Here is a 27,679-nt window from a genome sequence, read left to right on the forward strand (position 1 = left end):
TTACTACGAGAACATAATATGGTATGATATAGTAACATAGTATGCAAATTACACAAATCAACACATACTTAATTCAAGGGAAAATGAGCTTAATTCACAGATTTCACAGATTTTTGAATGATAGAATAAACAGAAGCTATAATACACAGCACAGCTATCTTAAAAGTGAAATGTAAACCCAGAACATCCAGCGATGAGGCGGTGAGGAAAATTCTCATCCCTGTTTTTTTATTTATTTATTTATTTTTTAATAATTTAGCGCGTCCAATTTCATCCCGTCAATCATCCTCTCACTAATGTTGGTCCCTGCTCCTGATCGGGGCTGACGAGGCCGCTCCACGCCTCCTCCGACACGTGCACAGCCAATCGACCGTCTCATCACCCACACTTGACGAGTGCAGCGTGGCAGAGCACCGTGCACGGAGGATCACACACTCCGCCGCACCCCCTGCCGTCTCCACGCAGGCGCCACCGACCAGCCAGCAGAGGGCGCAACCGCCCCAGTCCTGAGAGAGCATCCCCTCCGGTCTCAAATCCCGCACCCCCACCTGAACAACAGGCCAATCGTTGTTCATATAGCCGCCCAGCCTCGACTGGTGAAGGCAGAGCTGGATTCGAAACGACGCACTTTCGAGATCCAGCCCTGGTTGCAGCGCGTGTCTTTACCGCTGCGCCACCTGAGCGGCCCTCATCCCTGTTTTGAACCCCCCCATCTGCATCCACAGAATTGTTTGGGAGTTTTTCCAAGCTCAGTTACCCGAGTCGTGTTTTTAGCTGCTTTACACTTTGACATCTTGGACATTTTGACTAAGCGATCGCTAACCGAATTGCCGTAGGATCGCTAGGACGTCTCATAGTGCAGATTAACCAGTAGACGTGAGGCACTCGAACGCTACACGGATGAAAAACGTTAAATCTCTGAACACAAACTTTAAAGTTTGAATTTCACAGCAAACTGCATATTACACGGGAAACAGCTCATTTCACATTCCAAGACACAAACAACTGACTGTTGCTTAAAGGAAACTCCACTGCTTGAAGGCTGGTTAAGAACGTCTGCAACCCGAATCTTAACAAATAAATAGCTACGCTCTAATGCAGATTTTCTCCAATCAGACTGATTAATTGAAATAATGAAGTGCTCATATGTTAAAAATCTCCGTTTACATGCACACTATAAGTAATCCGGTCCAAAATGATGCTCGTGTGTAGGGTACCGCTTAGTGTACACATTACCATGACAACCAGCATCACCTGAGTCCAGTCAGTGTAAGAGGAACAGCAGGATGTTACTCGAATTTGTAGATGATGGCAGACTCAGGAAAATTGTTCTATTTATTTATGCATTTTTCTTCTCTTTTCTCCGGATTTAGCGTAGTCAATTTGTCTTCCGCTGCTGGGGGATCCCCGATTGCGTTCGAGGTGGGTATACTGCTGCTCAAGCCTCTTTCACTGGCGCCTCTCTATCTGCTAACCAGGGTCCTCACACAGCGTTTGAAGACCCCACCCACTTAGTCCGGTCATCCCACCCAGCAGACACGGTGGCCAATTGTAGTCTGCCGCAGTCACTGCCGATTGTGCCCGCTAGATGGCGCCCAGCCGACCGGTGGCAGGATAATAACTATTTTTAAGTCTTTTAAAGTCCAGACCAGTTTTTGCTCCTGCCATGTTGAACTGTGTAAACTTCCTCTATGCCTCGTATGCACGCGCGCAGAACGTCCTTAAACCCTCCTATTGGGGATATAATGGGACATCCAGGCTTACACGGCTGATATATATATTAAATGATTATATAAAGGACTACTGACTTTGTTCAATCAAATAAAAATTGTATTCGAAATGACCTCAATCAGACCTGATCATGATATTGAGTGCCACAGCTAAGGGTCTGAATACGATTCAGGCTTTGGCTTAATTCCAGTCATTGATAATCTACTGTGTTTCTGAATAATTAATTTTAATTAATATAAATAGATTTAAGTCTAACTAATGAGTTTAAGTCATGAGAGAGAAAACATTTGGCCCTGTGAGCCTGATCAATATCTAACTGGACCTTTAACGTACCGTTCTGCAGCTCTAGGTAGACGGCCAGTAAAATAGCTTCTGGTGGAATCTCCTTTGAACTGACCATTGAGGCGGCCTATGATAAGACAGACAGATATGATAATAGTATTTAAATACTTTATTAGTGTAGAATAAAATGCATTTAATTATAATAACACTGATCAGTCATAATATTAAAACCACCTCCTTGTTTCTACACTCACTGTCCATGTTATCAGCTCCACTTACCATATAGAAGCACTTTGTAGTTCTACAATTACTGACTGTAGTCCATCTGTTTCTCTACATACTTTTTTAGCCCCCTTTCACTCTGTTCTTCAATGGTCAGGACCCCCACAGGACCACCACAGAGCAGGTATTATTTAGGTGGTGGATCATTCTCGGCACTGCAGTGACACTGACATGGTGGTGGTGTGTTAGTGTGTGTTGTGCTGGTATGAGTGGATCAGACACGGCAGCGCTGCTGGAGTTTTTAAACACCTCACTGTCACTGCTGGACTGAGAATAGTCCACCAACCAAAAATATCCAGCCAACAGCGCCCCGTGGGCAGCGTCCTGTGACCACCGATGAAGGTCTAGAAGATGACCGACTCAAACAGCAGCAATAGATGAGCGATCGTCTCTGACTTTACATCTGCAAGGTGGACCGACTATGTAGGAGTGTCTAACAGAGTGGACAGTGAGTGGACACGATATTTAAAAACTCCAGCAGCACTGCTGTGTGTGATCCACTCATACCAGCACAACACACACTAACACACCACCACCATGTCAGTGTCACTGCAGTGCTGAGAATCATCCACCACCTAAATAATACCTGCTCTGTAGTGGTCCATGAAAGGGACAAAGCATGTAGAGAAACAGATGGACTACAGTCAGTAATTGTAGAACTACAAAGTACTTCTATATGGTAAGTGGAGCTGATAACATGGACAGTGAGTGTAGAAACAAGGAGGTGGTTTTAATGTTATGGCTGATCAGTGTATAGTGGACCGTGACTTCATTTTCTCCTCTGGGAGTTCTCGGAGTGACGTAGCTCATCAGTGAGGAAGATTTGGTATTGTTTTGTTGCTCTGATTGTTAATAATCCGATTGTGTAGTGTCAGTGGTGCAGAGATTCGATTAGATTTGAATTGTGTGTATTATGAACTACGCCGAGGTCGTAAAGATCTTTGCTTTACGAAGTTAGAGGACGTTTAGTTACGTAATGCTTATACGAGTAATCTGCAGCTCGGCTCTTACACTTAAGAAAGCAAATCGAATTCGGACGTCTTAAATGCGCGTGTGTGTGTGTGTGGGTGGGTGTGTGTGTTTTACCTGATGGAGGCACTTGCGTGCTTTCTCATATTCACTCCGCAGACAGTAAGCGCTGCCCAAATTAAATAACATCATGGCCCTGGCAGAGCTCACACTGCTGGGGTAACACAGAGGGGTCTGCTTCCCTGCTACACACACACACACACACACACACACACACAACATGATCAACGAACAAATCATGGCTATGAAACGGTCTGAACAATACAATACAGTATGGAAAATGCAAATAAATAAAACTGCACAGTGTCTTACATTGACTTTGACTTTTATTTGATGTCAGACAGGATGAACCTGAGATATTTCATGTTTTATCTGCTCAACGTCATTTCATTTATTAATAAACATCCATTCCTGCATTTCAGGCCTGCAACACATTCCAAAAAAAGTGTGGACAAGGCAATTTGTGCCTAGTATGAGGTAAAAACTAAATAATGATGCGATTTTAAACAGGTGATTGTAATCATGATTTGGTACAAAAGCAGCATCCAGGAAAGGCTGAGAGTCTCTGATGAGTAAAGATGATCAGAGGATCCAGTTTATCAACAAACGTGTGAGAAAATGATTGAAATGTTTAAAAACAATGAACCTCAAAGAAAGATTGGAAGGGATTTGCATATTTCTCCCTCTACAGTGCAGAATATCATTAAACCATTCAAGGAATCAGGAGGAATTTCATTGTTTAAGCTTAATCTGAACGCCCGTGATCTTCCATCCCTCAGACGGCGCCGCATCAAGAACCTCCACTCAACACTAGCTGATATAACCACATGGGTGAGGGATTAGTTTATCAAACCTTTATCAAGCTCTACAATACAGAGTTACTGCACAAATGATACTTAACACTTTACTGTGTAAAAAAGAAGCCTTATGTTAACCATGTCCAGAAGCGGTGTCGACTTCTCTGTTTTTGTTTGCAGGAGGAACGAGACAAAATAAAAGCTGAAACACTAAATCACTTGGTCTCCTCGGTGCCAAAACCTCTTTTAAGTGGTGAAAAGGAACGACGACATTACAAAGTGGTAAATGCTTTACCGTCCCAACTTTTTTTGGAATGTGTTGCAGGCCTGAAATGCAGGAATGGATGTTTAAGTCAAAGTAAATGTAAGAAACTCTGTTTTATATTATTTGCATTTTCCATGCTGTCCCAACTTTTTCTGATTTGGGGTTGTAATAAGAGAAATACAGTAAATTCAGAAAGTATTCAGAGCCCTTGACTGTTTGCACACTCTACTGCACACTTAACTTTAAATGGATATAATAATAATTTTTACCTAAGAGTTTAAACCTAATCACACGTAATGATTTACTGATCATGTTCTGAGACTTCAGGCTGGGTCGGATAAACTTACGTTAGACTACCGTAGTACTGTCTTCAATTTACAACATTTTCAGCTCACAGTGGGGTTACTGGAACGGAACCCCATCATAATTCATTCAGATTGTGACTAAATTATATTCATTAAAAATCTAATCCAGACAGAATAAGGTGCACAAAAACTTGCTTGAATCCACTGTAGACAAGGTTAGAAATACTCACAGGATTCGACTGGCTCTAAATCTCCTTTATCTAAACCTGTGGGATCAGACCAGAATGTGTAAAACACCACACGCAGTAAAAACAGGCTGATTCTGTGTATTTAAAGGTGCATCTGGGGTCAGTCCAGCGAAGGTGTGTTTACCTTGCTCCTGTTCGCTGGGTGACACGCCTAACGACACGTCGGTAACGTTCTCTGGGTTGAGGTGAGTGATAGCGTCCGAAATACGGTCCAGAGAGATCAGAGCTTCAGCAGCGTACAAGTGACCCAGAAATCTGAGGACACACACAAGTTTATTACCAATACAAAGCAGCACAAGCACTACATTTACATTTGCTATTAAAAACTGGGATGGCATTAATAGTTTTATTGGGTGGGATTTTGTTTTTGCTGTGTTTGTGCCGAAACTGTGGAATATTTTACCTCCTGAGATTAGAGACTCTGATTCTGAATCTGCTTTTAAAACACGTGTTAAGACCCACTTGTATTTATCAGCTTTTTTCAGTACAAGTGTTTGATTTGTATTTTTATTGTGTTTTATATTTCTCTTGTGTTTTATATTTTATTTTTTTAAATGTTTGTTTCTTTTTTGTTTTACACTTTTATTGTTTTAAATTTGTATTGTTCATATTTATTGTGTTTTATATTTGTGTGTTGTATATTTTTATTGTGTTTTAAATATTTTTTATTTTTTTAAATTTTTTATACTTGTATTGTGTGTTTTATTTTTCATTGTTTGTTTTATATATGTATTGTTTGTGTTTTATTTTTTTGACATATATTTATTGCTTGTTTTATATTTTTAATGTGTTTAAAATTTTTGTTTGTTTTATATTTTTAATGTGTTTAAAATTTTTTGTGTTAAATATTTGTATTGTTTATATTTATTGTGTTTTATAGTTTTGTGTTATATTTTTATTGTGTTTCATATTTTTAATGTGTTTAAAATTGTTGTTTATTGTTTATTTTATACTTGTATTGTGCGTTTTATTTTTTAGTGTTTTTAATATATGTATAGTTTATTTTTGTGCTGTATATTTTTGTGTTTTTTATACATTTATTGCTTGTATATTTTTTAATTGTTTAACATTTTTGTTTGTTTTATACTTGTTTTGAGTTTTATATTTTTGTTTGTTTTATATTTGTATAATTTATTTTATATACAAGTTGTTAATTTTAACTGTGTTTTATATTTTAGTGTGTTTTACATTTTTAATGTGTTTAAATTTTTTTTAATATTTTTATTGAGTTTTATATTTTTATTGTTTGTTTTATATATGTATTGTTTATTTTTGAGTTTTTTTATATATTTATTGCTTGTATATTTTTAAACTGTTTAACATTTTTGTTAGTTTTATAATTGTATTGTGTGTTTTATATTTTCATTGTTTTTCTATTTGTACTTTTTTATATTCAAGTTGTTTCTTTTAACTGTGTTTTATATTTTAATGTTTTATATTTTTAATGTGTTTTAAATGTTTTATACTTGTTTTATTTTTTATTGTTTGCTTAATATATGTATTGTTTATTTTGAGTTTTATATTTGTTTTACTGTTTATTATTTGTAACATGTTTTACATTGTTTGTTTTATATTTGTATTGTTCATTTTAATTGTTTTATATTTGTGTTTTATTGTTTATTTTATTGCGCTTCATATTTTTATTCTTTTAATTTTTGTGTTTTAATTTTTATTCGATTTATATTTTTGCAGTTTTATATTTTTATTTTATTTACATTTTTGTTGTGTGTTCTTGTATTCATTTATTGTCAAACACTTGGTCTTTGAAATGATTACTTAATTACTAACTAGTAATCGAAAGGTTGTGGGTTTACTGCCATGTTGTCACTTTTGGGCTTGCACAGTATTCAGTCATAACGAGTGGGATAAAAGTCTCTAAATGTCATAAATTTTACACGTTAACGACGTTACTTAACGAGTTGAAGCCTGACGATTAATGATTTATGTCTTAATGACGGTTGGTGACCAGTTTTAAACAATTTGCATCACTAGCTCCAAATATAGAAAAAAACCCACCACAGCATTCAGGTTTACTGGATAAATCAGAGCATTATTTAAGAGGCTGTAGTGAACAAACAGCATCAGGACTGAAAACACTGCATTAGAAAACCAGAGACAGATACGGATCTGTGGGATGGAATGTAAGATTAAAGACTCACTTGAGGGATCCTGACAGTTTGGGCTGATGTAGAAGCTTATCTGCATGATTAAGGGCCATCAGGTTGTCCCCAAGGGCCAAAGCCACGTACGCACTACAGGCTAAAATACAGCACCTATGTGTAAGAGAGAGACAAACACATTTAAATAGTGAATACATCTTAATTACAAGACATTTAAAGCTAAGTACACACATACACACACAAGGTTTGTTTTCTTTGTTTGATTCTTAAAATCATGTCGGCTGCTATCATGGCTAAATAAAAGGTTCTATCTTTCAAAAGTCAAAGTGGGAGTGGATTTGTTTCTTTATTGGGATATTCATGAAGAGACTTCATAGCAGTGGTCCCCAACCACCGGGCCGCAGACCAGTACCTATTGTCTCCAATCACCACTAGGTGGGGGCAGCGTCTCGATGCATCAAAAAAAGCTCAGGATTCACACTTTCCACATTTTCCATTCTATAGTAATTCTATCTTAAATCCTCCTGGCTCCACCAGTCTGTGAAATTACATCTTATAAGAGAACGGTCCGTGGTGCAAAAAGGTTGGGGACCGCTGCTTTATAGGGATTAGGGCAGGGGTGTCCAAACTACGGCCCGTTACAATTTTTGAACGGCTTGTGAGGTATTTTAGAAATAATAGTAAAGGTTTTAAAAATCTGCTTGAACTGTTTGACTAAAGGGACCGCAGGGGGCGCAGCATCGCTTCCATGGCACAGCGGGGAGCTTATTTAGACAGAGAGGCGAAGATAAAGAGACCGAAACTTTCTAAAGTATTTCAGCCAAAATAACCCAAAGAAACGAGCTGAACACAGACACTACAGAGCAGAGTCGTGGTTTCACACCAGCAACACGGTGAAACGCCGTGATGAGCAGCGTTATTACGGTAAGTTTTTACACCGCTTTGTGCTTTAACCAGCGTAGTTAATGTTTGTTAATGCTAGAGTACTTGTCGGAAAACTATCTAAGAGTTCGCTATTTTTCAGGTTTGTCTTCTAGCTAACTCATTAAGTGCAACATTTAATCAGAGTAACGATATATAACTTAACATTATAGCCTAACGTTACCCCGTCTCGTCTTCCATATTCTTTGCTCTCGTTAATGAGAGCATTCATTCTAAATAATAAGCCTCCTCCACTTAATGGTAGCTAGTTAGCTCAGCAGATAATTCAGTTAAGATATTTAACCTGTTATGGTTTAGTTGGCATAGCCGGTACACTATTTGTAATAAACTATGATACACAGCCTTCAGTGTGTGATAATTAATACAGCTTTCTCTTTTGCTCTTTCTGTTAATAGCACTAAGCAATGGAGTGTGGATGAGAAGAGGTTCATGCTCCCCTCAGATGGCTGAGATCTTCACAGACAGCATTCACATGTTTCTCAACCACATGTTATAAATGTTTTTGACTTCCAGAGTGACAACATCTGAAACATAACAGCTTCTAATGCTGTCCGAAGCTTTCTTATTTCATTGATTTTTTTAATTGTGATTGTGTATTAATGTTTCAAATATATTTAATTAAACTATCAAGCTTAAGTTTCATATTCATGTTTCATGGGTCATTATTTTAATTTGATATTGGAACTTAAATAACATAACAGGGTTTTATGTTAAGGCAGAGATGGAGGGTATGACATAAATAATCGCTGACTAGTCGACTAATCGAAAAAATAATCGTCAGATTAGTCGACCACTAAAATAATCGTTAGTTGCAGCCCTAGTGTATAAGTGTCAAAAACAACCTCATTATTTTACATGAGACTAAAATATCTGCAGTTCTACAGGACCATGGACGCATTAACAGGTTTCCCAAACATCCTTACGGGAAAAAATACCTTAAAACTCGACGCCACTTCCAGAACCAACTGCTGTCGAGTTTCAAGATACCCCTATATACCCCTATTTCCAACTGCAGCTAAAGAACAAACGTACAAAATGACACAAATTACTAGCCGCTCCTAAACGTGACCCGTACAGGACGCATTGCTAATTATATCCTTTCTAACCCTCCATCCTTGTTCTGTTTCCTGTTAGCGGCGGCTCCACCAGTCCATCGTTAATGGGTAGAGGGAGAAAGAGAGGAAGAGAAGGATAAAGAAGGGGGCGCAGGCGCCTCCCGGCAGTTGGCCGGAGCACAAAGGGCCTGCTGGATTCCGGGAAGCGAAACCTGAGTCAGTGGCGGGCGCGCTCATAAACATGTCACCGCATCAGGGTGTCGATCCAGGGTCACCCCTAAAACCCACCCGCGCTTCCCGGAGGCGGGGAGGACCGGCGTAAACCGGTGTAAAATAAATGCCCCAGGTAGGTAGGTGGGAGGGGGTTCAGGTAGGAGATGCAAAGGTCACGGCAGTCAGGGTTTTTAAAGCCTGTCTTTGATCTTACCTGAGGTTCTCCACTTCCTGTTTTCGGAGAGGTGACGAAGGGGCGGCGGGGATAAACTTGTCTCCTTCTTGGCCCTTCCCACTATAAATCAAAACATGGTTACTGGAACATCACACCATCACACAACGTCGAGATGTTCAAAGGTGAGTCAAGTTCAAAAAGCTCAACACTGACCACCCACTTCCTTCTTTATCAAGCCTGTTTTACACAGTAAATTTCTCATTTATTTAGTTTTGGACGTTTTAGAAACAATTTTATCACAAAATCAAAGCTGGCGATCTGTTTCCAAACACAAATGTGAAAGAAAGACCTGCTGTCAGATCTAACAAAACCAGTTTCGCACCAACAAATGGCTATTAATTAATTAATTTATTTGTTTTTAAGATTTTAAACCCTATCTTTTCTAATCTAGTCATTTCCAGTTCCCGACTGTAAAAACAAAATTAAACTGGATCAGATGACTAGATTAGAAGATAAAGGGTTGGCAACCTAGAAAGAACAATAAAATAAACAAATAGAAAGCTTTGATGGTGGGAAATTGGTTTTATTAGATCTGGCAGCGGATGTTTGGAAACAGTTTCGGCAAGTTTGTGATAAAAATGTTTCTAAACTGTCTGGTTTTCTGGTGATTTATTTGCATTTCAGGATGTTTACTGGTTACTTTCACATCGTCGGTAGATTTTAGCAAAGATTAATGAAACGTTAGTCGGACACTTATTGTTTTATTGTCATCTTTTGCTTCTTTTGTAATTTTATTATTGTTGTAATGCTTTGGCAATATTGTTTCCTACAGTCATGCCAATAAAGCTACTTTGAATCTTTGAATCTTGAATCTATAATCTCGCTCGAACCGTTGGCTGCTGCTGTCTTAACCTTCAAGACACGCCATGACCGATGGGTACATTTTACTGTCGACTTCCTGTGTAGCTCCCTACAGTCTGAAGTTCCACACAAACTGAACGACTTCACTTCATACGGTTCGGAATCTCACTTAAAATGTCTGAATTCTCCGTTACCCCTTTTCCACCAAAAGAACCCTGGTTCTTGAAGCGGTTCTGTTCAGGTTTCTCTGAACCTTGGTGTTCTGTAGAGAACCGACGCGCGTTTCCACCAGTTTTTGAGAACTAAGCAGCGTTATCTTCGGTGGGCGTTACTTAACGAAAGTTAAGAGAAGTAATATCATGGTGGAGTGTGTAGATTATGTGCGAGCATTTGTGCTGCTGTTACAGATGTTTGTTTTTATGTAAAAAGCATCGATCTAACTATCGGTGATAAGAAGACGTGACGTGTTTGTCTCAGTTGTTGTTTTCTTTAGTTCATTCAAACGTGAGAAACGTTTTGCGCTTCGGTTTCATCACTGAAGTTCCACAACACGAACAAACATCTGTGTGAAATAACCATCAAATCCAGTCTAAAATAAAACATGTATCTGTGTTTAGCTGGATTTACTTCACGTGTGTTTATGCAGCTCGGGGAGTTGAAAAAGCTTCACGCTTTATTTTTCACGTTAAGCGTGTTTCGTTCTGTCCGGGTCACTTTTATCCCGTCACATCACACAGTTCATCTTTTTAAAGGCGCTTTGAAAATATCAGCGGCAGACTGGCTCGAAACGTGATCAGGTGAAGTTTAAGAGATAAAGATGCAGCATTAAGCTCCATACGAGACTCCAGCTGACGGCCTTGTTGCTGTCGCTGTGCTGTACAACATGACACGACCACTGATGGACGTCACGGTTCGGGCTGAAAAACCAAGTATCCTGTGGTGCCAGATCGGCCCGCTAGTTCTCTGTCTGGAACCTCTTTTTTCCGGTGGAAACGCGCGGAACCGGTTCAATGTCAAGTTCGGGAACCGGAACGGGCTCCGTGCCGCGTCGGTGGAAAAGGGGTATGTGTAGTCCTGCTCACTACTGCAGGGAACTACTGGTGTGACTGGAATCCACCTCTAGTCTTAAACTTACATAAAAACAAAAAAACTCACATCTTAATGTCTGAAATATTTTACAGTATTTATTTATTTGGGTTTCACGCCACTTTATGGGGGCGGCACGGTGGTTAAGCACTGTTGCCTCACAGTTCCTCAGGTGGGGCGGTCCGGGTCCTTTCTGTGTGGAGTTTGAATGTTCTCCTCCGGGTGCTCCGGTTTCCTCCCACAGTCCAAAGACGTGCAAGTGACGTTAATTGGAGACACTAAATTGTCCATGACTGATTTAATTGGTCCATTGGTTTTAATTTTCCGTCCTGCCGGGACGTTTAGGATCGTTCTTGTGTTTTCTTGGTGGAGGGTTTCTTTAACAGTTCCAGGTACGTTTAGTTATCGTCTCTGTCTGGTGCACTGGGGGCGTTCCATCAGAATATGCTTTATGGTGAGCTGTGTTTGGCATCGCTCACATGTTAGGGGGTATGTATGACGTATTCATACGTTCATTTACCAGTAAAGAAATCCAAGTGCGGCGACAATTGCGCTTCCAACCAAACCACACAAAAGGAAGAACACAACGGATTCACTTCTGACGTTACTTTATGAAGTGCAAATATTTAAGACAGGTGTTAAAACTTGCCCATTAAAATAGTTAAAACTACTTATCAGCTCCAGGAAAATGTAATTAAAGTAAGAGCTGTAATGCCTGCGGAGACGCTACAGAGAGAAATGTAATTACTGACTGACTCATGTGGGCGGGTTTTTTCTGTTATTGAATCACTTAAGTGCTTGTATTTGGGAATTATTAATGAAAAATTATTGCTTATAGTGACGTAAAGTTCATAACTAGAGGTAACTTTTATCAGCATCACTTTAATACACATCAATGACAACAAAAATATTAACTAACTAACTGTTTGGTTAAGTATTTAGTTAAAAAGTGAAAAACAGCAGTTAATTTACTTCTAAACTGTAAAGTACAGTTCCAACTGAGGTTTTAATCACATTACTAAAGTGCATTCGACTCTGCTGATGGAATTATTGCCAGATTTGATTCTACACATAATTGTATATATGTAAAAGCCCTCACATTTGTTTTAAGTACGTATAGGTTGAGAATATGCATAGCGGCCGTGCATCAAGCTCATGTACCTGCAGGCGTCGCTGTTCTCGCTGCCGCTCTCGGTGCTGCCCGACTGGCCGGAGCTTTTCGAGCCGTCCTCCGGTTTGCCCTCGTGTTGATGGTGCTCGGGCAGCAGGAGGAGGGCGTTCCTCAGACAGATCGCTGCGAACTCCATACTGGCTACGGGGATCGCCGCTGACTGGCCCTCGCTGGCACAGAGACAGGAAACGAAACACCGTGGGTGTCAGTGGCAAGCAAGATAAAACATAGGAGTGTATGTGGCCTCAGTTTCTATACAATTCTACAAAACAATGAAATAAATAAGGGAATATTGTGCCACCTGCTGGTCAAATCATGCAGGACTCCATTAACATCAAAGCAATACTACGTTTTTTTTTTTTATGTATGTTTTTTAACGGGGCAGCATGGTGGCACAGAAGGGTCTGGGTACGATTCCTTTCTGTGCGCAGTTTGCATGTTCTCCCTGTGCCCATGTGGGTTTCCTCCTACAGTACAAAGACAAGCAGTCAGGCAAACTGGAGCTACTGTAAATTGCCCTAAGTGTGTGTGTGTCTGTGCCCTGTGGTGGACTGGCGACCTGCCCGAGGTGTTTCCTGCCTTCCGCCCAATGAATCAGACCCACAGCGACCCTGACCAGGACAAAACAATGGTTTGTTTGTTTATTAGGATTTTAACGTCATGTTTTACACTTTGGTTACATCCATGACAGGAACGGTAGTTACTCGTTACACACACACACTACACAGCCTTGGACTATTTAGTATCTCCGATTCGCCTCACTTGCACGTCTTTGGACTGTGGGAGGAAACCGGAGCACCCGGAGGAAACCCACGCGGACACGGGGAGAACATGCAAACTCCACACAGAAAGGACCCGGACCGCCCCGCCTGGGGATCGAACCCAGGACCTTCTCGCTGCCACCGCGCCGCCCACAAAGCGGTGGTAAAACAGACAGTGAATTAATGAATGAATAATATAATATTGTTAGTTACATAATGAGATGTGACTCGTAGGAATTAAAATAAGGACCATTCCGCCGAATCTGTGCCATTTCCGCCCCCAGGACGTTATATGTATAAATGTAGATGAAAATTACCTTTTAAATGTATTTTTTTCAATAGAGCAAAGTGTCCTGCACATCCATCTAATCACAAATTTAAGATTTATAATTAAAAACGTTCATAAAAACTCCCTAGAACACTGAAAATTCATATTTTTTCATGTCCCCTCTATCTAACGTCACTTTATAATGAAATATAAGAGTAAAATCTGTCAGAAATGCTTTTGTCCTGCAGTGTTCGGTGACTCCAGATCACGTCTGTGTTTTTAATCTTTATTTTCTATAAGAAATGTAGAATAATGTGGTTAAAATCCATGTTTTACTCACTCAGTCCTGTTACCCTCACATATTCATCCTTCTGATAATAAACATGTGGAAATATTTAAATAAATACAGAAATGTTCATTATCTGTATCTACTGAAGGTCCTGGGAAGAGCATTAGTAGGTTCTCCTTTTTATTCCCCTGTATGTTTGATAATATTGTAACTCTGAGTGAGTAGATTCATCTCCACGTTCATTCCTGTTACCTACATTTATTCTTAGTTGTTTAGAACATTTTAAGAACAAGTGTTCTGTGCTTTAGCATGTTCTCCACGCTGCTATATTTCATGTGTTTACTACAGGTAATTCTAGGTTAAAACCTCACTCCTGTTACTCGTATACAATCATCTTCCACTTAGAAACCTTGTAGAAATGAAACAAAGGTGCCCGAGATTCGACCAAAACACATTCCGTGTGGTGAAGTGTGTGCGTGTTACTAGATCAGACACCTGTAGGTAACGTTCTGTGTGGACTGTGATGCGAGGACAATCTTCCGGTGGTATCCCTGCCCCACGGTGGACTGCACTATTCCCTTTTTGCTCGGCAAGCCTTTCGTTTCCTGCTCTGAACTCTGAAAACACAAGGGAACATTTCTCAGTCTGTTGCTTTAAGTGTTAACGGGCATTTCCAGTAGTGAGCCCCTCTCACCCCCTTGTTGGCGGCGATGCAGCACTCGGCGAGCCGCAGCCAGAGCCGGGGATTGGAGTGGTAAACCTGCACGGCCTCCATCAGACACTCGAAGGCTGCCAGGGGCCGGCCGAGGTGCAGCAGCTGAATACCGCAGTTATAGAGCAGCTCGTAGCGTTTGTTGGCCAGTAGAGCGCACATGGGGATACCTGCGAACTTTTTAGCTGTTAAAAGAAGAAAACGAAAGAGGAAATGTTAAATAATTAGCATTTAGGGAAGCTTTATCTCTGAGAAACATGAAATCTGATGCACACACACTCATACAAAGAACTTACATGCACACACACACACTAACATACGCACACTCAAACATATGCATGCATAAACTCACACGCACCTGCACAAACAATGACACATAATTACTCACATACATATACACACTCATACCAACATACACACACACACACACACACGCATAAACTCACGCGCACTTGCACATACGTACACAAAACTCACTCACACCCAAACACACACTTGCACATGCCCACACATACACACACAGTGACTATATTACTCGCATCTTTGCACAATATTGCATTTTACTCTTTAATATCTCCGCTGGTCTCTAGTCTCTATCGATCAGCCAGCAGAGATCGGAACTGCCGCACTCCAAACCTCGGACGAGCCATTAATTTTGCGTCGTCCTCACCCATATGTACTCAGTACAGTGTACTAACCAACACTTGTCTCTAGTCTGGTCTTCCTTTATTTATTTTAAGCATTCTCGTATTATTGTACTGTTGTCTACCTGCACTGTACTGTACCGTCTTGCACTTTTTATTCTATGTCGCACCTTGGACCTGCAGGAACGTTGTTTCGTTTCAATATGTACTCGCATATAGCTGAAATGACAATAAACCTCTCTTGACTCTTGATAGGCGCCCGAGAAAATCATAAATATTGGAGCCTTTGTAGAAATTGTGCTCACCCTGGACGTTCTTGCCGTCCCCCAGCTGTGCACACGTATGGTCGTTCTCCTGGAGGGCTTTCTTGAAGTAGAAGATCCCCAGGTTGTGTTTTCCCATCGCAAAGTGAATACAGCCCAGATTGTTCCAGAACATGCAGCGCACACATTCACCTGCAAACAATAGAGCATATAAATAAAAACATCCAAAAACATTATTTATATCCAGTAATAGCCACACTGGGATGCTGGTCTGTGGTGACACATACTGGTTTAAAGTTACTTATTTATTTAGTGTTGTTCTCTAAACGTGCTCTTTTAGACCAATCGTTTTCATTATGGCATGGTTAAAGATTGTTCTCATACTATTATGCATTGGCATAGATTGCTGTTTCCGTAGGTATTTAGATTATTTAGTCAGTATGTGGGGATCTAGTTTATTTATTTATTTATTAGGATTGTAATGTCATGTTTTACACTTTGTGGTTACATTCATACACACAGGACAGGTAGTTACTGGTTACACAAGATTCATCAGCTCAAGTTTTTAACGTTAAACACAGTCACGGACAATTTTGTATCTTCAATTAACCTGACTGCACGTCTTTGGACTGTTGGAGGAAATCGAAGCTCCCGGAGAAAACCCACACAGACACGGGGAGAACATGCAAACTCCACACAGAAAGGACCCAGAACGCTCCACTTGGGAATCAAACCCAGGACCTTCTTGCTGTGAGGCGACAGTGCTACCGACAGTGATATCCAATCAAGATTCCCTCACCTGCTACCAATTCACCTACTTATTATGAAAAGTTTCAATTGGTGTGTGTTTATTTAAATATACTTGTGATGCAGGCATAAAATTCTACACACATTTTATGTAGGCATAAAATGGGCAATATAAACGTCATAGATTTGTACTTCTGTCAGTTAAATAAAAGTTTAAGAAAATAAACAAATCACAGTTATTTTTATCCATTTGTTTTTCTTTAACGTCTTAACTTTTGTTTGTTTATTAGGATTTTAACGTCATGTTTTACTCTGATTACATTCATGACAGGAACAGTAGTTACTCATTACACAAGATTCATCCGTTCACAAGTTTAATATCAAACACAGTCATGGACAATTTAGTATCTCCAATTCACCTCACTTGCACGTCTTTGTACTGTGGGAGGAAACCCACGCAGACACGGGGAGAACATGCAAACTCCACACAGAAAGGACCCGGACCGCCCCGCCTGGGGATCGAACTCGGGACCTTCTTGCTGTGAGGCGACAGTGCTACCCACTTAGCCATCGTGCCGCCCTCTTAACTTCTGTAGAATTCTGATCTGTACATTAAATTAAAAGTGGGTATAAGCTGGAATGATATTAAATAACCAAAACAAAGAGGCTGAACAACTGAACCCATATACGAGGGATCTTCAAAAAGTTTCCTCACTTTTATATTGTGGTTATAAACGGTGAGGGTGGGAGGAGGAGTAATCGGTCGTGTCTGAGAGAGTTAGCTCCAACTGATTTCCACCTTTTTGGACGCTCAAAGAAGCTTTAAGGGGAAGAAGATTTTCATGTGATGATGATCTGCATCAGTGGCTATGAGCTCAACCAAAAACATTTGTTGCTGACGGCATTAAAAAGTTGGTACAACGCTGGAAAAATGCATCGGAGGGTAACTATGTAGAAGAGTGGTGTGATTTGTTTTTGAAATTCTTAATAAATAGAGTTAAAAAAGTGTGAAAAGATTTGGAAGAACCCTCGTATATATGAACATACTAAAATGACATCACGGGTCAATCACTTCACTAGGTGAAGAAACAAAAGAGTAATTCATGTAATAGCATTACGTATAGTTTCATTTTGGGAAGCGGGTACCTGTTTTGAGGGGTCCAGGATGTTCAGCGATGTTCGCACTGTTCAGAAGTTTCACAGCTTTTCTGTAATTTCCCCTCAAATACTCAAAATTACTCTTCAGGAAGAGGGAAGGTGCAGACTGAAAAATAATCAGACACAATCAGCTCCAAAACACTTAGAATGTAAAAACCTACCATGAAATATCGCTGAGAATCTACGTCCAGAAATGAAATGTACACCCAAATATATGACGGAGGATTTAACAAGGACTCACGTTTCCAGCCGTGTTCATAACAGACTTGATCTCCCTTTTACAGGCTTTAAGGGACTTCATCTGAATGTAGGCGCGCACTTTGTACTGTAGAGACAAATCAGCATCGTTAGGAAAATAAACAGCGAAAACTCAGCTTTACATTTAATATAGTTTTATGTTTTTATATTCCTATAATTTTGCCATTCTCGCTGCTGTAACAATGCAAATTTCCACCTGTGGGATAATAAAATGCTTTATTGTCTCATCAGTCAAGGGTTACTGATGATCGATGAGCTGTTCTACCACCAAATGACCATTATACAGAATAATAGTATAATAATAATAATAATAATACTTTCAATTTATAAAGCGCCTTTCAAGATACCCAAGGTCGCTTTACATCGAACAATAAACAGTTCAGTGAGGTACGAAAAGAAAGCATAGTTAATTGAAGAGATGGGTTTTTAACAGAGATTTAAATTGTGGAAGTGAAGAGACAGAGCGAAGAGAAGAAGGGAGAGCGTTCCACAGAGTGGGGGCAGCCACACTAAATGATCTGCCACCCAAGGTTGACAGCCTTGCTTACTATATAGAAAATATAGTAAGCAAGAACATAAAAGAAACATTCCAACTATTAGACCCATAGTCTATTATAAGGGCATTTAAGGCTTAATTTCTAGGCTTTTACCCTAACTTAAAATTAAAGCGTTTTTTTTTTTTTTTTTTTACACACAGTCAGAACCAGAATTTTACCCAGAAGACGTGTAATTTATTGTGTTGGTCCCCTTTCTGCTGCCAAAACAGCCCTGACCCATCGAGGCATGGAGTCTATCAGAACCAGGATTAACTTCTTCAGCAGTTTGAGCTGCAGTTGCTCGTCTGTTAGATCGATTTGAGCAACTAATGCCTAGTTCACACTACACGATTTTTGCCCTGATTTTCGCTCGGCGACCGGTCGGCGATTGATTTTCCGGGTCGGGAGCAACTCAGCGTTCAGTCGGCGATCAAAACTCGGCTCTCAGTCGCTATGTGTGAACTATCCAACAACTCGACCCGACCGGCTCGCCGACCACATCGAGTTTTCTAGCACGTCAGATATCTGATCTCAGATGGGCAACTGGGAATGAGTGACATGTCGAACAGCCAATGAGAACACAGGATACGGCGTGAGGGGAAATGCAGAAGAGGATATAGTTTATATCAGGATACACCGGCACACACACGTAGCTACTAGTATTTCTGATTTGATCGTCCTCTACAAAACATAACACCCACGCTGCATTACAAAATTATTAATTAACATCCACTTTACTGCAGAACAAGCCATATACTGTTTGTGTTGCCAAATCCACTCAGATTCATTTATTTTTCCTCTTTGATTTTACGCTGCACATCAGACCACAAACACTTTGATCACTCGCTACTTGTTGACGTGCATTTTTGGACGTGGTGTCATTAAAACCCTCGTCACTTCTCACGTGTGTTTTTGTTTAAAAGAAGAAAAAAAGGAGACCAGAGAAGCTCGCCTGCGATTCCAGTTGGTGATGGATCGTGTAGTGTGAAACCCCCTATCGCCGATCAGTCGTGTAGTGTGAAATACACACCGACTGAAAGACTCCCGGGTGCAAGAGATCCAGTCGTGTAGTGTGAACTGTACAGCGACCTGACGACTTGGAAAGTCGTGTAGTGTGAACTTGGCATTACAGAACTAAAAGTTTCAGCTACAGCTCACGCAGAACATGAAGCTTTAATATTTAGTCGGGAGGCTTTGTGGTGTTTGTAGGAGGTTCTGTCAGGATTGTATCTCCTAGATGAGGTAGATCTGGTGTGTGTGTGTGTGTACGTGTACGTGTGTGTTTGCCCAAGCCTTCAAAAAATCCTGTGGTGGTTGTAATGAAGAAAAGTAAACGTATCAACACGGCGCTCTGATGGTCTGGACGTTGTTCTGAGTTTTCGTTTTTATCCAGCTTAAAATGATCTCAAACTTTCCGTGGTTTTCTCTGTCCGGTCTCGTCTGTTCACCCCTCGATGTTTTCTCTCTCTCTCTCTCTCTCTCTCTCTCTCTCCATTTTGCAGACCGTGCTATCAAATATCCGCTGCGTCCTAAATCACACTTTCATACCGAACAGTACGCAGGACAAAGTACCCGGATTAAGTCCTGTTTAAGTGTGAGATCCGGGACGCAGCCCTCGGCTTCTTCACGTCACCTGACCACAGCGTGGACGCGTTGTGCAAAAGTGCGAAACACCGTGAGCTGTATATAGCTGTATGGATTAAACGATGCCTCAAAGCGAAAGATTTGCATCGCTGATTTTTAGTAATCGAATTACTCGAGGAATCGTTTCAGCCCTACTACAGACAGACATTAGCTAAATCTAATCTTTAGTTACCAACAGCACCTGATGAGATTATAGGAAACTGTTCTTGTCTGTGTCTCATTCTGGCTATTTCTGACCTTAATTAAATCATTTAAATATGGCGACATTCGAGTGATGCTACGGCAAAACACGCTGGCACACCAGACCTATACAGACAATTATTGGCCTGTCTGTCGGGTAAGGAGTGCCAGACCTCTGCCGGCTGATCGATGGTGCCTGCACAGAGGCGGGGGATAGCGGAGATCAGTGCGTGACCCTCCGTGTGCTATACAGATCTCCATATAAACACGCCCCATGAAGATGAAAAGAGGCGGCCGGTGCTGAACACATTCCGGTCAGGAGCGAAGGTCTGCGGCAGTAGAGAGGAGATGAAATGTGACCTGGTAATTGGATACGACTAAACTGGGAAGACAACTGGAGGGGAAATGCATAAAAAATGATCTAATGTGCCAACTAATCAAGTTCAAACTGTGTTCGATTAGACGAACTCACCTGGTGTATCCGAGCTTTGGCGGCCTCGATCAGGGCAGCAAACTCGGCTCTCTGAGCGGCAGATTCTCTCGCTGAGCCACTGCCAGCCTGGTATAAATAAATAAATAAATAAATAATACACACAAATATATAAGTTTATTTTAGGCAAGACGAGACACGGTTAGCTTATCAAGCTCGGAGCGTCTTACCTCTCCTTTGCCGTTCTTGCTGTTGCCCTGTACGGCCAGTTTCTCCAGCACGGCGAGAAGATGGAGCGCGATCTCCGGCTGGAACGTGAGCAGGTAAAGGTCCACCAGCAGGAAGCACACGGCCTGAGCGAACTTCTCTTCTAGTGCAAAGAACGTCATCAAGCCATGGCAGTTCGCCGCGCGAGAGCAGCACACGGCAGAGCGGAAGCACTCGCACATGCACACTCGCACACTGCAGCAAAGACTTCACACGATAGTGTACACACGTTCCCCTCGATAAAAACAAATAAATATAAACAAAAATGGACCAGACTTGATTAACAAGCCCAATTCATAAAAAAAAAAATTTGGGACCGTATGGAAAATGCAAATAAAAAAACGATTTAGGGCTCGTAATGAGGTAAGAAACTAAATAATGATGTGATCTCAAACAGGTGATTGTATAAGATTTGGAACAAAAGCAGCATCTACGAGAGTCTCTGATGAGTAAAGATGATCAGAGGATCCAGTTTGTCCACAAATGTGTGAGAAAATGATTGAAATGTTTAAAAACAATGAAACTCAGACAGATCGGAAGGGATTTGCATATTTCTCCCTCTACAGTGCAGAATATCATTAAACCATTCAAGAAATCAGGAGCAATTTCATTGTTTAAGCTTAATCTGAACGCTCGTGATCTTCCATCCCTCAGACGGCGCCGCATCAAGAACCTCCACTCAACACTAGCTGATATAACCACATGGGTGAGGGATTAGTTTACAACCCTAAATCAGAAAAAGTTGTTGAGTTTCTTACATTGACTTTGACTTTTATTTGATGTCAGACAGGATGAACCTGAGATATTTCATCTTTTATCTGCTCAACTTCATTTCATTTATTAATAAACATCCATTCCTGCATTTCAGACCTGCAACACATTCCAAAAAAAGTTGGGACAGTAAAGCATTTACCACTTTGTAATGTCGTCGTTCCTTTTCACCACTTAAAAGAGGTTTTGGCACCGAGGAGACCAAGTGATTTAGTGTTTCAGCTTTTATTTTGTCTCGTTCTTCCTGCAAACACGTCTTAAGTTGTGCAGCAGTACGGGGGGTCGTCGTTGTCGCATTTTTTATTTCAAAATTCTCTATTGGGGACAGGTCAGGACTGCAGGCAGGCCAGTCCAGTTCCCGTACCCTCTTCTTCCTCAGCCACGCCTTTGTGATGTGTTCAGCATGTGTTCAAAAATGTGCGCCTTTCCTGGATGCTGCTTTTGTACCGAACCACGATTACAATCACCTGTGTGGAATCACATCATTATTTAGTTTATTCACATCATTACTAGCCATAAATTGCCCCCTTCCCAACTTTTTTTGGAATGTGTTGCAGGTCTGAAATGCAGGAATGGATGTTTATTAATAAATGAAATGAAGCTGAGCAGATAAAAGATGAAATATCTCAGGTTCATCCTGTCTGACATCAAATAAAAGTCACAGTAAATGTAAGAAACTCTGTGTTTTTTTTTATTTACATTTTCCATACTGTTCCAACTTTTTCTGATCCTCAACTTTACTCCTGGAAACACACTGAGCTGATTCAGATTACCCGCTCTTCATTCAACCCTTCGACCTTGTATCTCCAGTAGAACGAAGGTAAGAGAACTTGCTAGGCAGAACACGTGCCTACAATAACATTCAGGTTTATTATTTATTATTATTCAGAGAATAGTAAAGGAAAACACACCAAAAGGTTCCAAAAACTGGTAGAGCTTCTCTCCTATGGATATGGCTTCTAGGTACTGCCGCATGTGGTAGTGAATAACGGCTTGATTGTAGTACAGGATGCTGTTTTCCACATCGTCTAAACCGTCGATATCTTCCACAGCAGAATGCGCCTACGTTAAAATAATCATAATATTAATAATACAATAAAAAACATTAAGGATTTATAACTCTAGACTTTTCTGAGCTGCACATTGAAAAAGAAGAAGAATAAACACCTTTATTTGTGGTATATACAGATACATGTGTACAGTACAATGAGTATCCCAGCTTGATTGGGAGCAGTGGTCAGAATACAGGGTCAGCCATTGTACGGCACCACTGAAGGCTTAGAGGCCTTGCTCATGGGCCCAACAGTGGCTGCATTAAGGGTTAAGGGCCTTGCTCATGGGCCCAACAGTGGCTGCATTAAGGGTTAGGGGCCTTGCTCATGGGTCCAACAGTGGCTGCATTAAGGGTTAGGGGCCTTGCTCATGGGCCCAACAGTGGCTGCATTAAGGGTTAGGGGCCTTGCTCATGGGTCCAACAGTGGCTGCATTAAGGGTTAAGGGCCTTGCTCATGGGTCCAACAGTGGCTGCATTAAGGGTTAAGGGCCTTGCTCATGGGCCCAACAGTGGCTGCATTAAGGGTTAAGGGCTTTGCTCATGGGCCCAACAGTGGCTGCATTAAGGGTTAAGGGCCTTGCTCATGGGTCCAACAGTGGCTGCATTAAGGGTTAAGGGCCTTGCTCATGGGTCCAACAGTGGCTGCATTAAGGGTTAAGGGCCTTGCTCATGGGTCCAACAGTGGCTGCATTAAGGGTTAAGGGCCTTGCTCATGGGCCCAACAGTGGCTGCATTAAGGGTTAAGGGCCTTGCTCATGGGCCCAACAGTGGCTGCATTAAGGGTTAAGGGCCTTGCTCATGGGTCCAACAGTGGCTGCATTAAGGGTTAAGGGCCTTGCTCATGGGTCCAACAGTGGCTGCATTAAGGGTTAAGGGCCTTGCTCATGGGCCCAACAGTGGCTGCATTAAGGGTTAAGGGCCTTGCTCATGGGTCCAACAGTGGCTGCATTAAGGGTTAAGGGCCTTGCTCATGGGCCCAACAGTGGCTGCATTAAGGGTTAAGGGCCTTGCTCATGGGCCCAACAGTGGCTGCATTAAGGGTTAAGGGCCTTGCTCATGGGTCCAACAGTGGCTGCATTAAGGGTTAAGGGCTTTGCTCATGGGTCCAACAGTGGCTGCATTAAGGGTTAAGGGCCTTGCTCATGGGCCCAACAGTGGCTGCATTAAGGGTTAAGGGCCTTGCTCATGGGCCCAACAGTGGCTGCATTAAGGGTTAAGGGCCTTGTTCATGGGTCCAACAGTGGCTGCATTAAGGGTTAAGGGCCTTGCTCATGGGCCCAACAGTGGCTGCATTAAGGGTTAAGGGCTTTGCTCATGGGTCCAACAGTGGCTGCATTAAGGGTTAAGGGCCTTGCTCATGGGCCCAACAGTGGCTGCATTAAGGGTTAAGGGCCTTGCTCATGGGCCCAACAGTGGCTGCATTAAGGGTTAAGGGCCTTGTTCATGGGTCCAACAGTGGCTGCATTAAGGGTTAAGGGCCTTGCTCATGGGTCCAACAGTGGCTGCATTAAGGGTTAAGGGCTTTGCTCATGGGTCCAACAGTGGCTGCATTAAGGGTTAAGGGCCTTGCTCATGGGCCCAACAGTGGCTGCATTAAGGGTTAAGGGCCTTGCTCATGGGCCCAACAGTGGCTGCATTAAGGGTTAAGGGCCTTGCTCATGGGTCCAACAGTGGCTGCATTAAGGGTTAAGGGCCTTGCTCATGGGTCCAACAGTGGCTGCATTAAGGGTTAAGGGCCTTGCTCATGGGCCCAACAGTGGCTGCATTAAGGGTTAGGGGCCTTGCTCATGGGTCCAACAGTGGCTGCATTAAGGGTTAAGGGCCTTGCTCATGGGCCCAACAGTGGCTGCATTAAGGGTTAAGGGCCTTGCTCATGGGTCCAACAGTGGCTGCATTAAGGGTTAAGGGCCTTGCTCATGGGTCCAACAGTGGCTGCATTAAGGGTTAAGGGCCTTGCTCATGGGCCCAACAGTGGCTGCATTAAGGGTTAAGGGCCTTGCTCATGGGCCCAACAGTGGCTGCATTAAGGGTTAAGGGCCTTGCTCATGGGCCCAACAGTGGCTGCATTAAGGGTTATGGGCCTTGCTCATGGGTCCAACAGTGGCTGCATTAAGGGTTAAGGGCCTTGCTCATGGGTCCAACAGTGGCTGCATTAAGGGTTAAGGGCCTTGCTCATGGGCCCAACAGTGGCTGCATTAAGGGTTAAGGGCCTTGCTCATGGGCCCAACAGTGGCTGCATTAAGGGTTAAGGGCCTTGCTCATGGGCCCAACAGTGGCTGCATTAAGGGTTAAGGGCCTTGCTCATGGGTCCAACAGTGGCTGCATTAAGGGTTAAGGGCTTTGCTCATGGGCCCAACAGTGGCTGCATTAAGGGTTAAGGGCCTTGCTCATGGGTCCAACAGTGGCTGTATTCAGGGTTAAGGGCCTTGCTCATGGGTCCAACAGTGGCTGCATTAAGGGTTAAGGGCCTTGCTCATGGGTCCAACAGTGGCTGCATTAAGGGTTAAGGGCCTTGCTCATGGGTCCAACAGTGGCTGCATTAAGGGTTAAGGGCCTTGCTCATGGGTCCAACAGTGGCTGCATTAAGGGTTAAGGGCCTTGCTCATGGGTCCAACAGTGGCTGCATTAAGGGTTAAGGGCCTTGCTCATGGGTCCAACAGTGGCTGCATTAAGGGTTAAGGGCCTTGCTCATGGGTCCAACAGTGGCTGCATTAAGGGTTAAGGGCCTTGCTCATGGGTCCAACAGTGGCTGTATTCAGGGTTAAGGGCCTTGCTCATGGGTCCAACAGTGGCTGCATTAAGGGTTAAGGGCCTTGCTCATGGGTCCAACAGTGGCTGCATTAAGGGTTAAGGGCCTTGCTCATGGGTCCAACAGTGGCTGTATTCAGGGTTAAGGGCCTTGCTCATGGGTCCAACAGTGGCTGCATTAAGGGTTAGGGGCCTTGCTCATGGGCCCAACAGTGGCTGCATTAAGGGTTAGGGGCCTTGCTCATGGGTCCAACAGTGGCTGCATTAAGGGTTAAGGGCCTTGCTCATGGGTCCAACAGTGGCTGCATTAAGGGTTAAGGGCCTTGCTCATGGGCCCAACAGTGGCTGCATTAAGGGTTAAGGGCTTTGCTCATGGGCCCAACAGTGGCTGCATTAAGGGTTAAGGGCCTTGCTCATGGGTCCAACAGTGGCTGCATTAAGGGTTAAGGGCCTTGCTCATGGGTCCAACAGTGGCTGCATTAAGGGTTAAGGGCCTTGCTCATGGGTCCAACAGTGGCTGCATTAAGGGTTAAGGGCCTTGCTCATGGGCCCAACAGTGGCTGCATTAAGGGTTAAGGGCCTTGCTCATGGGCCCAACAGTGGCTGCATTAAGGGTTAAGGGCCTTGCTCATGGGTCCAACAGTGGCTGCATTAAGGGTTAAGGGCCTTGCTCATGGGTCCAACAGTGGCTGCATTAAGGGTTAAGGGCCTTGCTCATGGGCCCAACAGTGGCTGCATTAAGGGTTAAGGGCCTTGCTCATGGGTCCAACAGTGGCTGCATTAAGGGTTAAGGGCCTTGCTCATGGGCCCAACAGTGGCTGCATTAAGGGTTAAGGGCCTTGCTCATGGGCCCAACAGTGGCTGCATTAAGGGTTAAGGGCCTTGCTCATGGGTCCAACAGTGGCTGCATTAAGGGTTAAGGGCTTTGCTCATGGGTCCAACAGTGGCTGCATTAAGGGTTAAGGGCCTTGCTCATGGGCCCAACAGTGGCTGCATTAAGGGTTAAGGGCTTTGCTCATGGGTCCAACAGTGGCTGCATTAAGGGTTAAGGGCCTTGCTCATGGGCCCAACAGTGGCTGCATTAAGGGTTAAGGGCCTTGCTCATGGGCCCAACAGTGGCTGCATTAAGGGTTAAGGGCCTTGTTCATGGGTCCAACAGTGGCTGCATTAAGGGTTAAGGGCCTTGCTCATGGGTCCAACAGTGGCTGCATTAAGGGTTAAGGGCTTTGCTCATGGGTCCAACAGTGGCTGCATTAAGGGTTAAGGGCCTTGCTCATGGGCCCAACAGTGGCTGCATTAAGGGTTAAGGGCCTTGCTCATGGGCCCAACAGTGGCTGCATTAAGGGTTAAGGGCCTTGCTCATGGGTCCAACAGTGGCTGCATTAAGGGTTAAGGGCTTTGCTCATGGGCCCAACAGTGGCTGCATTAAGGGTTAAGGGCCTTGCTCATGGGTCCAACAGTGGCTGCATTAAGGGTTAAGGGCTTTGCTCATGGGCCCAACAGTGGCTGCATTAAGGGTTAAGGGCCTTGCTCATGGGTCCAACAGTGGCTGCATTAAGGGTTAAGGGCCTTGCTCATGGGTCCAACAGTGGCTGCATTAAGGGTTAAGGGCCTTGCTCATGGGCCCAACAGTGGCTGCATTAAGGGTTAAGGGCCTTGCTCATGGGTCCAACAGTGGCTGCATTAAGGGTTAAGGGCCTTGCTCATGGGCCCAACAGTGGCTGCATTAAGGGTTAAGGGCCTTGCTCATGGGCCCAACAGTGGCTGCATTAAGGGTTAAGGGCCTTGCTCATTGGTCCAACAGTGGCTGCATTAAGGGTTAAGGGCCTTGCTCATGGGTCCAACAGTGGCTGCATTAAGGGTTAAGGGCCTTGCTCATGGGTCCAACAGTGGCTGCATTAAGGGTTAAGGGCCTTGCTCATGGGCCCAACAGTGGCTGCATTAAGGGTTAAGGGCCTTGCTCATGGGCCCAACAGTGGCTGCATTAAGGGTTAAGGGCCTTGCTCATGGGCCCAACAGTGGCTGCATTAAGGGTTATGGGCCTTGCTCATGGGTCCAACAGTGGCTGCATTAAGGGTTAAGGGCCTTGCTCATGGGTCCAACAGTGGCTGCATTAAGGGTTAAGGGCCTTGCTCATGGGCCCAACAGTGGCTGCATTAAGGGTTAAGGGCCTTGCTCATGGGCCCAACAGTGGCTGCATTAAGGGTTAAGGGCCTTGCTCATGGGCCCAACAGTGGCTGCATTAAGGGTTAAGGGCTTTGCTCATGGGCCCAACAGTGGCTGCATTAAGGGTTAAGGGCCTTGCTCATGGGTCCAACAGTGGCTGCATTAAGGGTTAAGGGCCTTGCTCATGGGTCCAACAGTGGCTGCATTAAGGGTTAAGGGCC

The 27,679-nt window shown here is 43.0% G+C and overlaps 1 protein-coding gene across 3 annotated transcripts in view; it reads right to left on the reverse strand.

Moving 5' to 3' along the window:
• cnot10 (CCR4-NOT transcription complex, subunit 10) overlaps nt 1–27,679 on the reverse strand; it is a 42,575-nt gene that overhangs the window by 5,115 nt on the left and 9,781 nt on the right. For 2 of the 3 annotated variants that reach the window (XM_062991444.1, XM_062991442.1), the window contains 15 exons: nt 22,402–22,552; nt 20,683–20,819; nt 20,495–20,581; nt 17,646–17,729; nt 17,393–17,510; nt 15,542–15,691; nt 14,575–14,777; nt 14,376–14,497; nt 12,553–12,732; nt 9,484–9,564; nt 7,099–7,212; nt 5,064–5,194; nt 4,922–4,957; nt 3,382–3,509; nt 2,065–2,140 (listed from right to left, as the gene is read on the reverse strand). In XM_062991444.1, coding sequence (XP_062847514.1) covers nt 2,065–2,140; nt 3,382–3,509; nt 4,922–4,957; nt 5,064–5,194; nt 7,099–7,212; nt 9,484–9,564; nt 12,553–12,732; nt 14,376–14,497; nt 14,575–14,777; nt 15,542–15,691; nt 17,393–17,510; nt 17,646–17,729; nt 20,495–20,581; nt 20,683–20,819; nt 22,402–22,552 — 1,798 coding nt within the window. The remainder of the gene's footprint in view (nt 1–2,064; nt 2,141–3,381; nt 3,510–4,921; nt 4,958–5,063; nt 5,195–7,098; nt 7,213–9,483; nt 9,565–12,552; nt 12,733–14,375; nt 14,498–14,574; nt 14,778–15,541; nt 15,692–17,392; nt 17,511–17,645; nt 17,730–20,494; nt 20,582–20,682; nt 20,820–22,401; nt 22,553–27,679) is intronic. The other variant, XM_062991443.1, reaches the window with a different exon arrangement.

Source organism: Trichomycterus rosablanca, chromosome 3 (genome assembly GCF_030014385.1).
Source record: "Trichomycterus rosablanca isolate fTriRos1 chromosome 3, fTriRos1.hap1, whole genome shotgun sequence".
Lineage (NCBI taxonomy): Eukaryota > Metazoa > Chordata > Actinopteri > Siluriformes > Trichomycteridae > Trichomycterus > Trichomycterus rosablanca.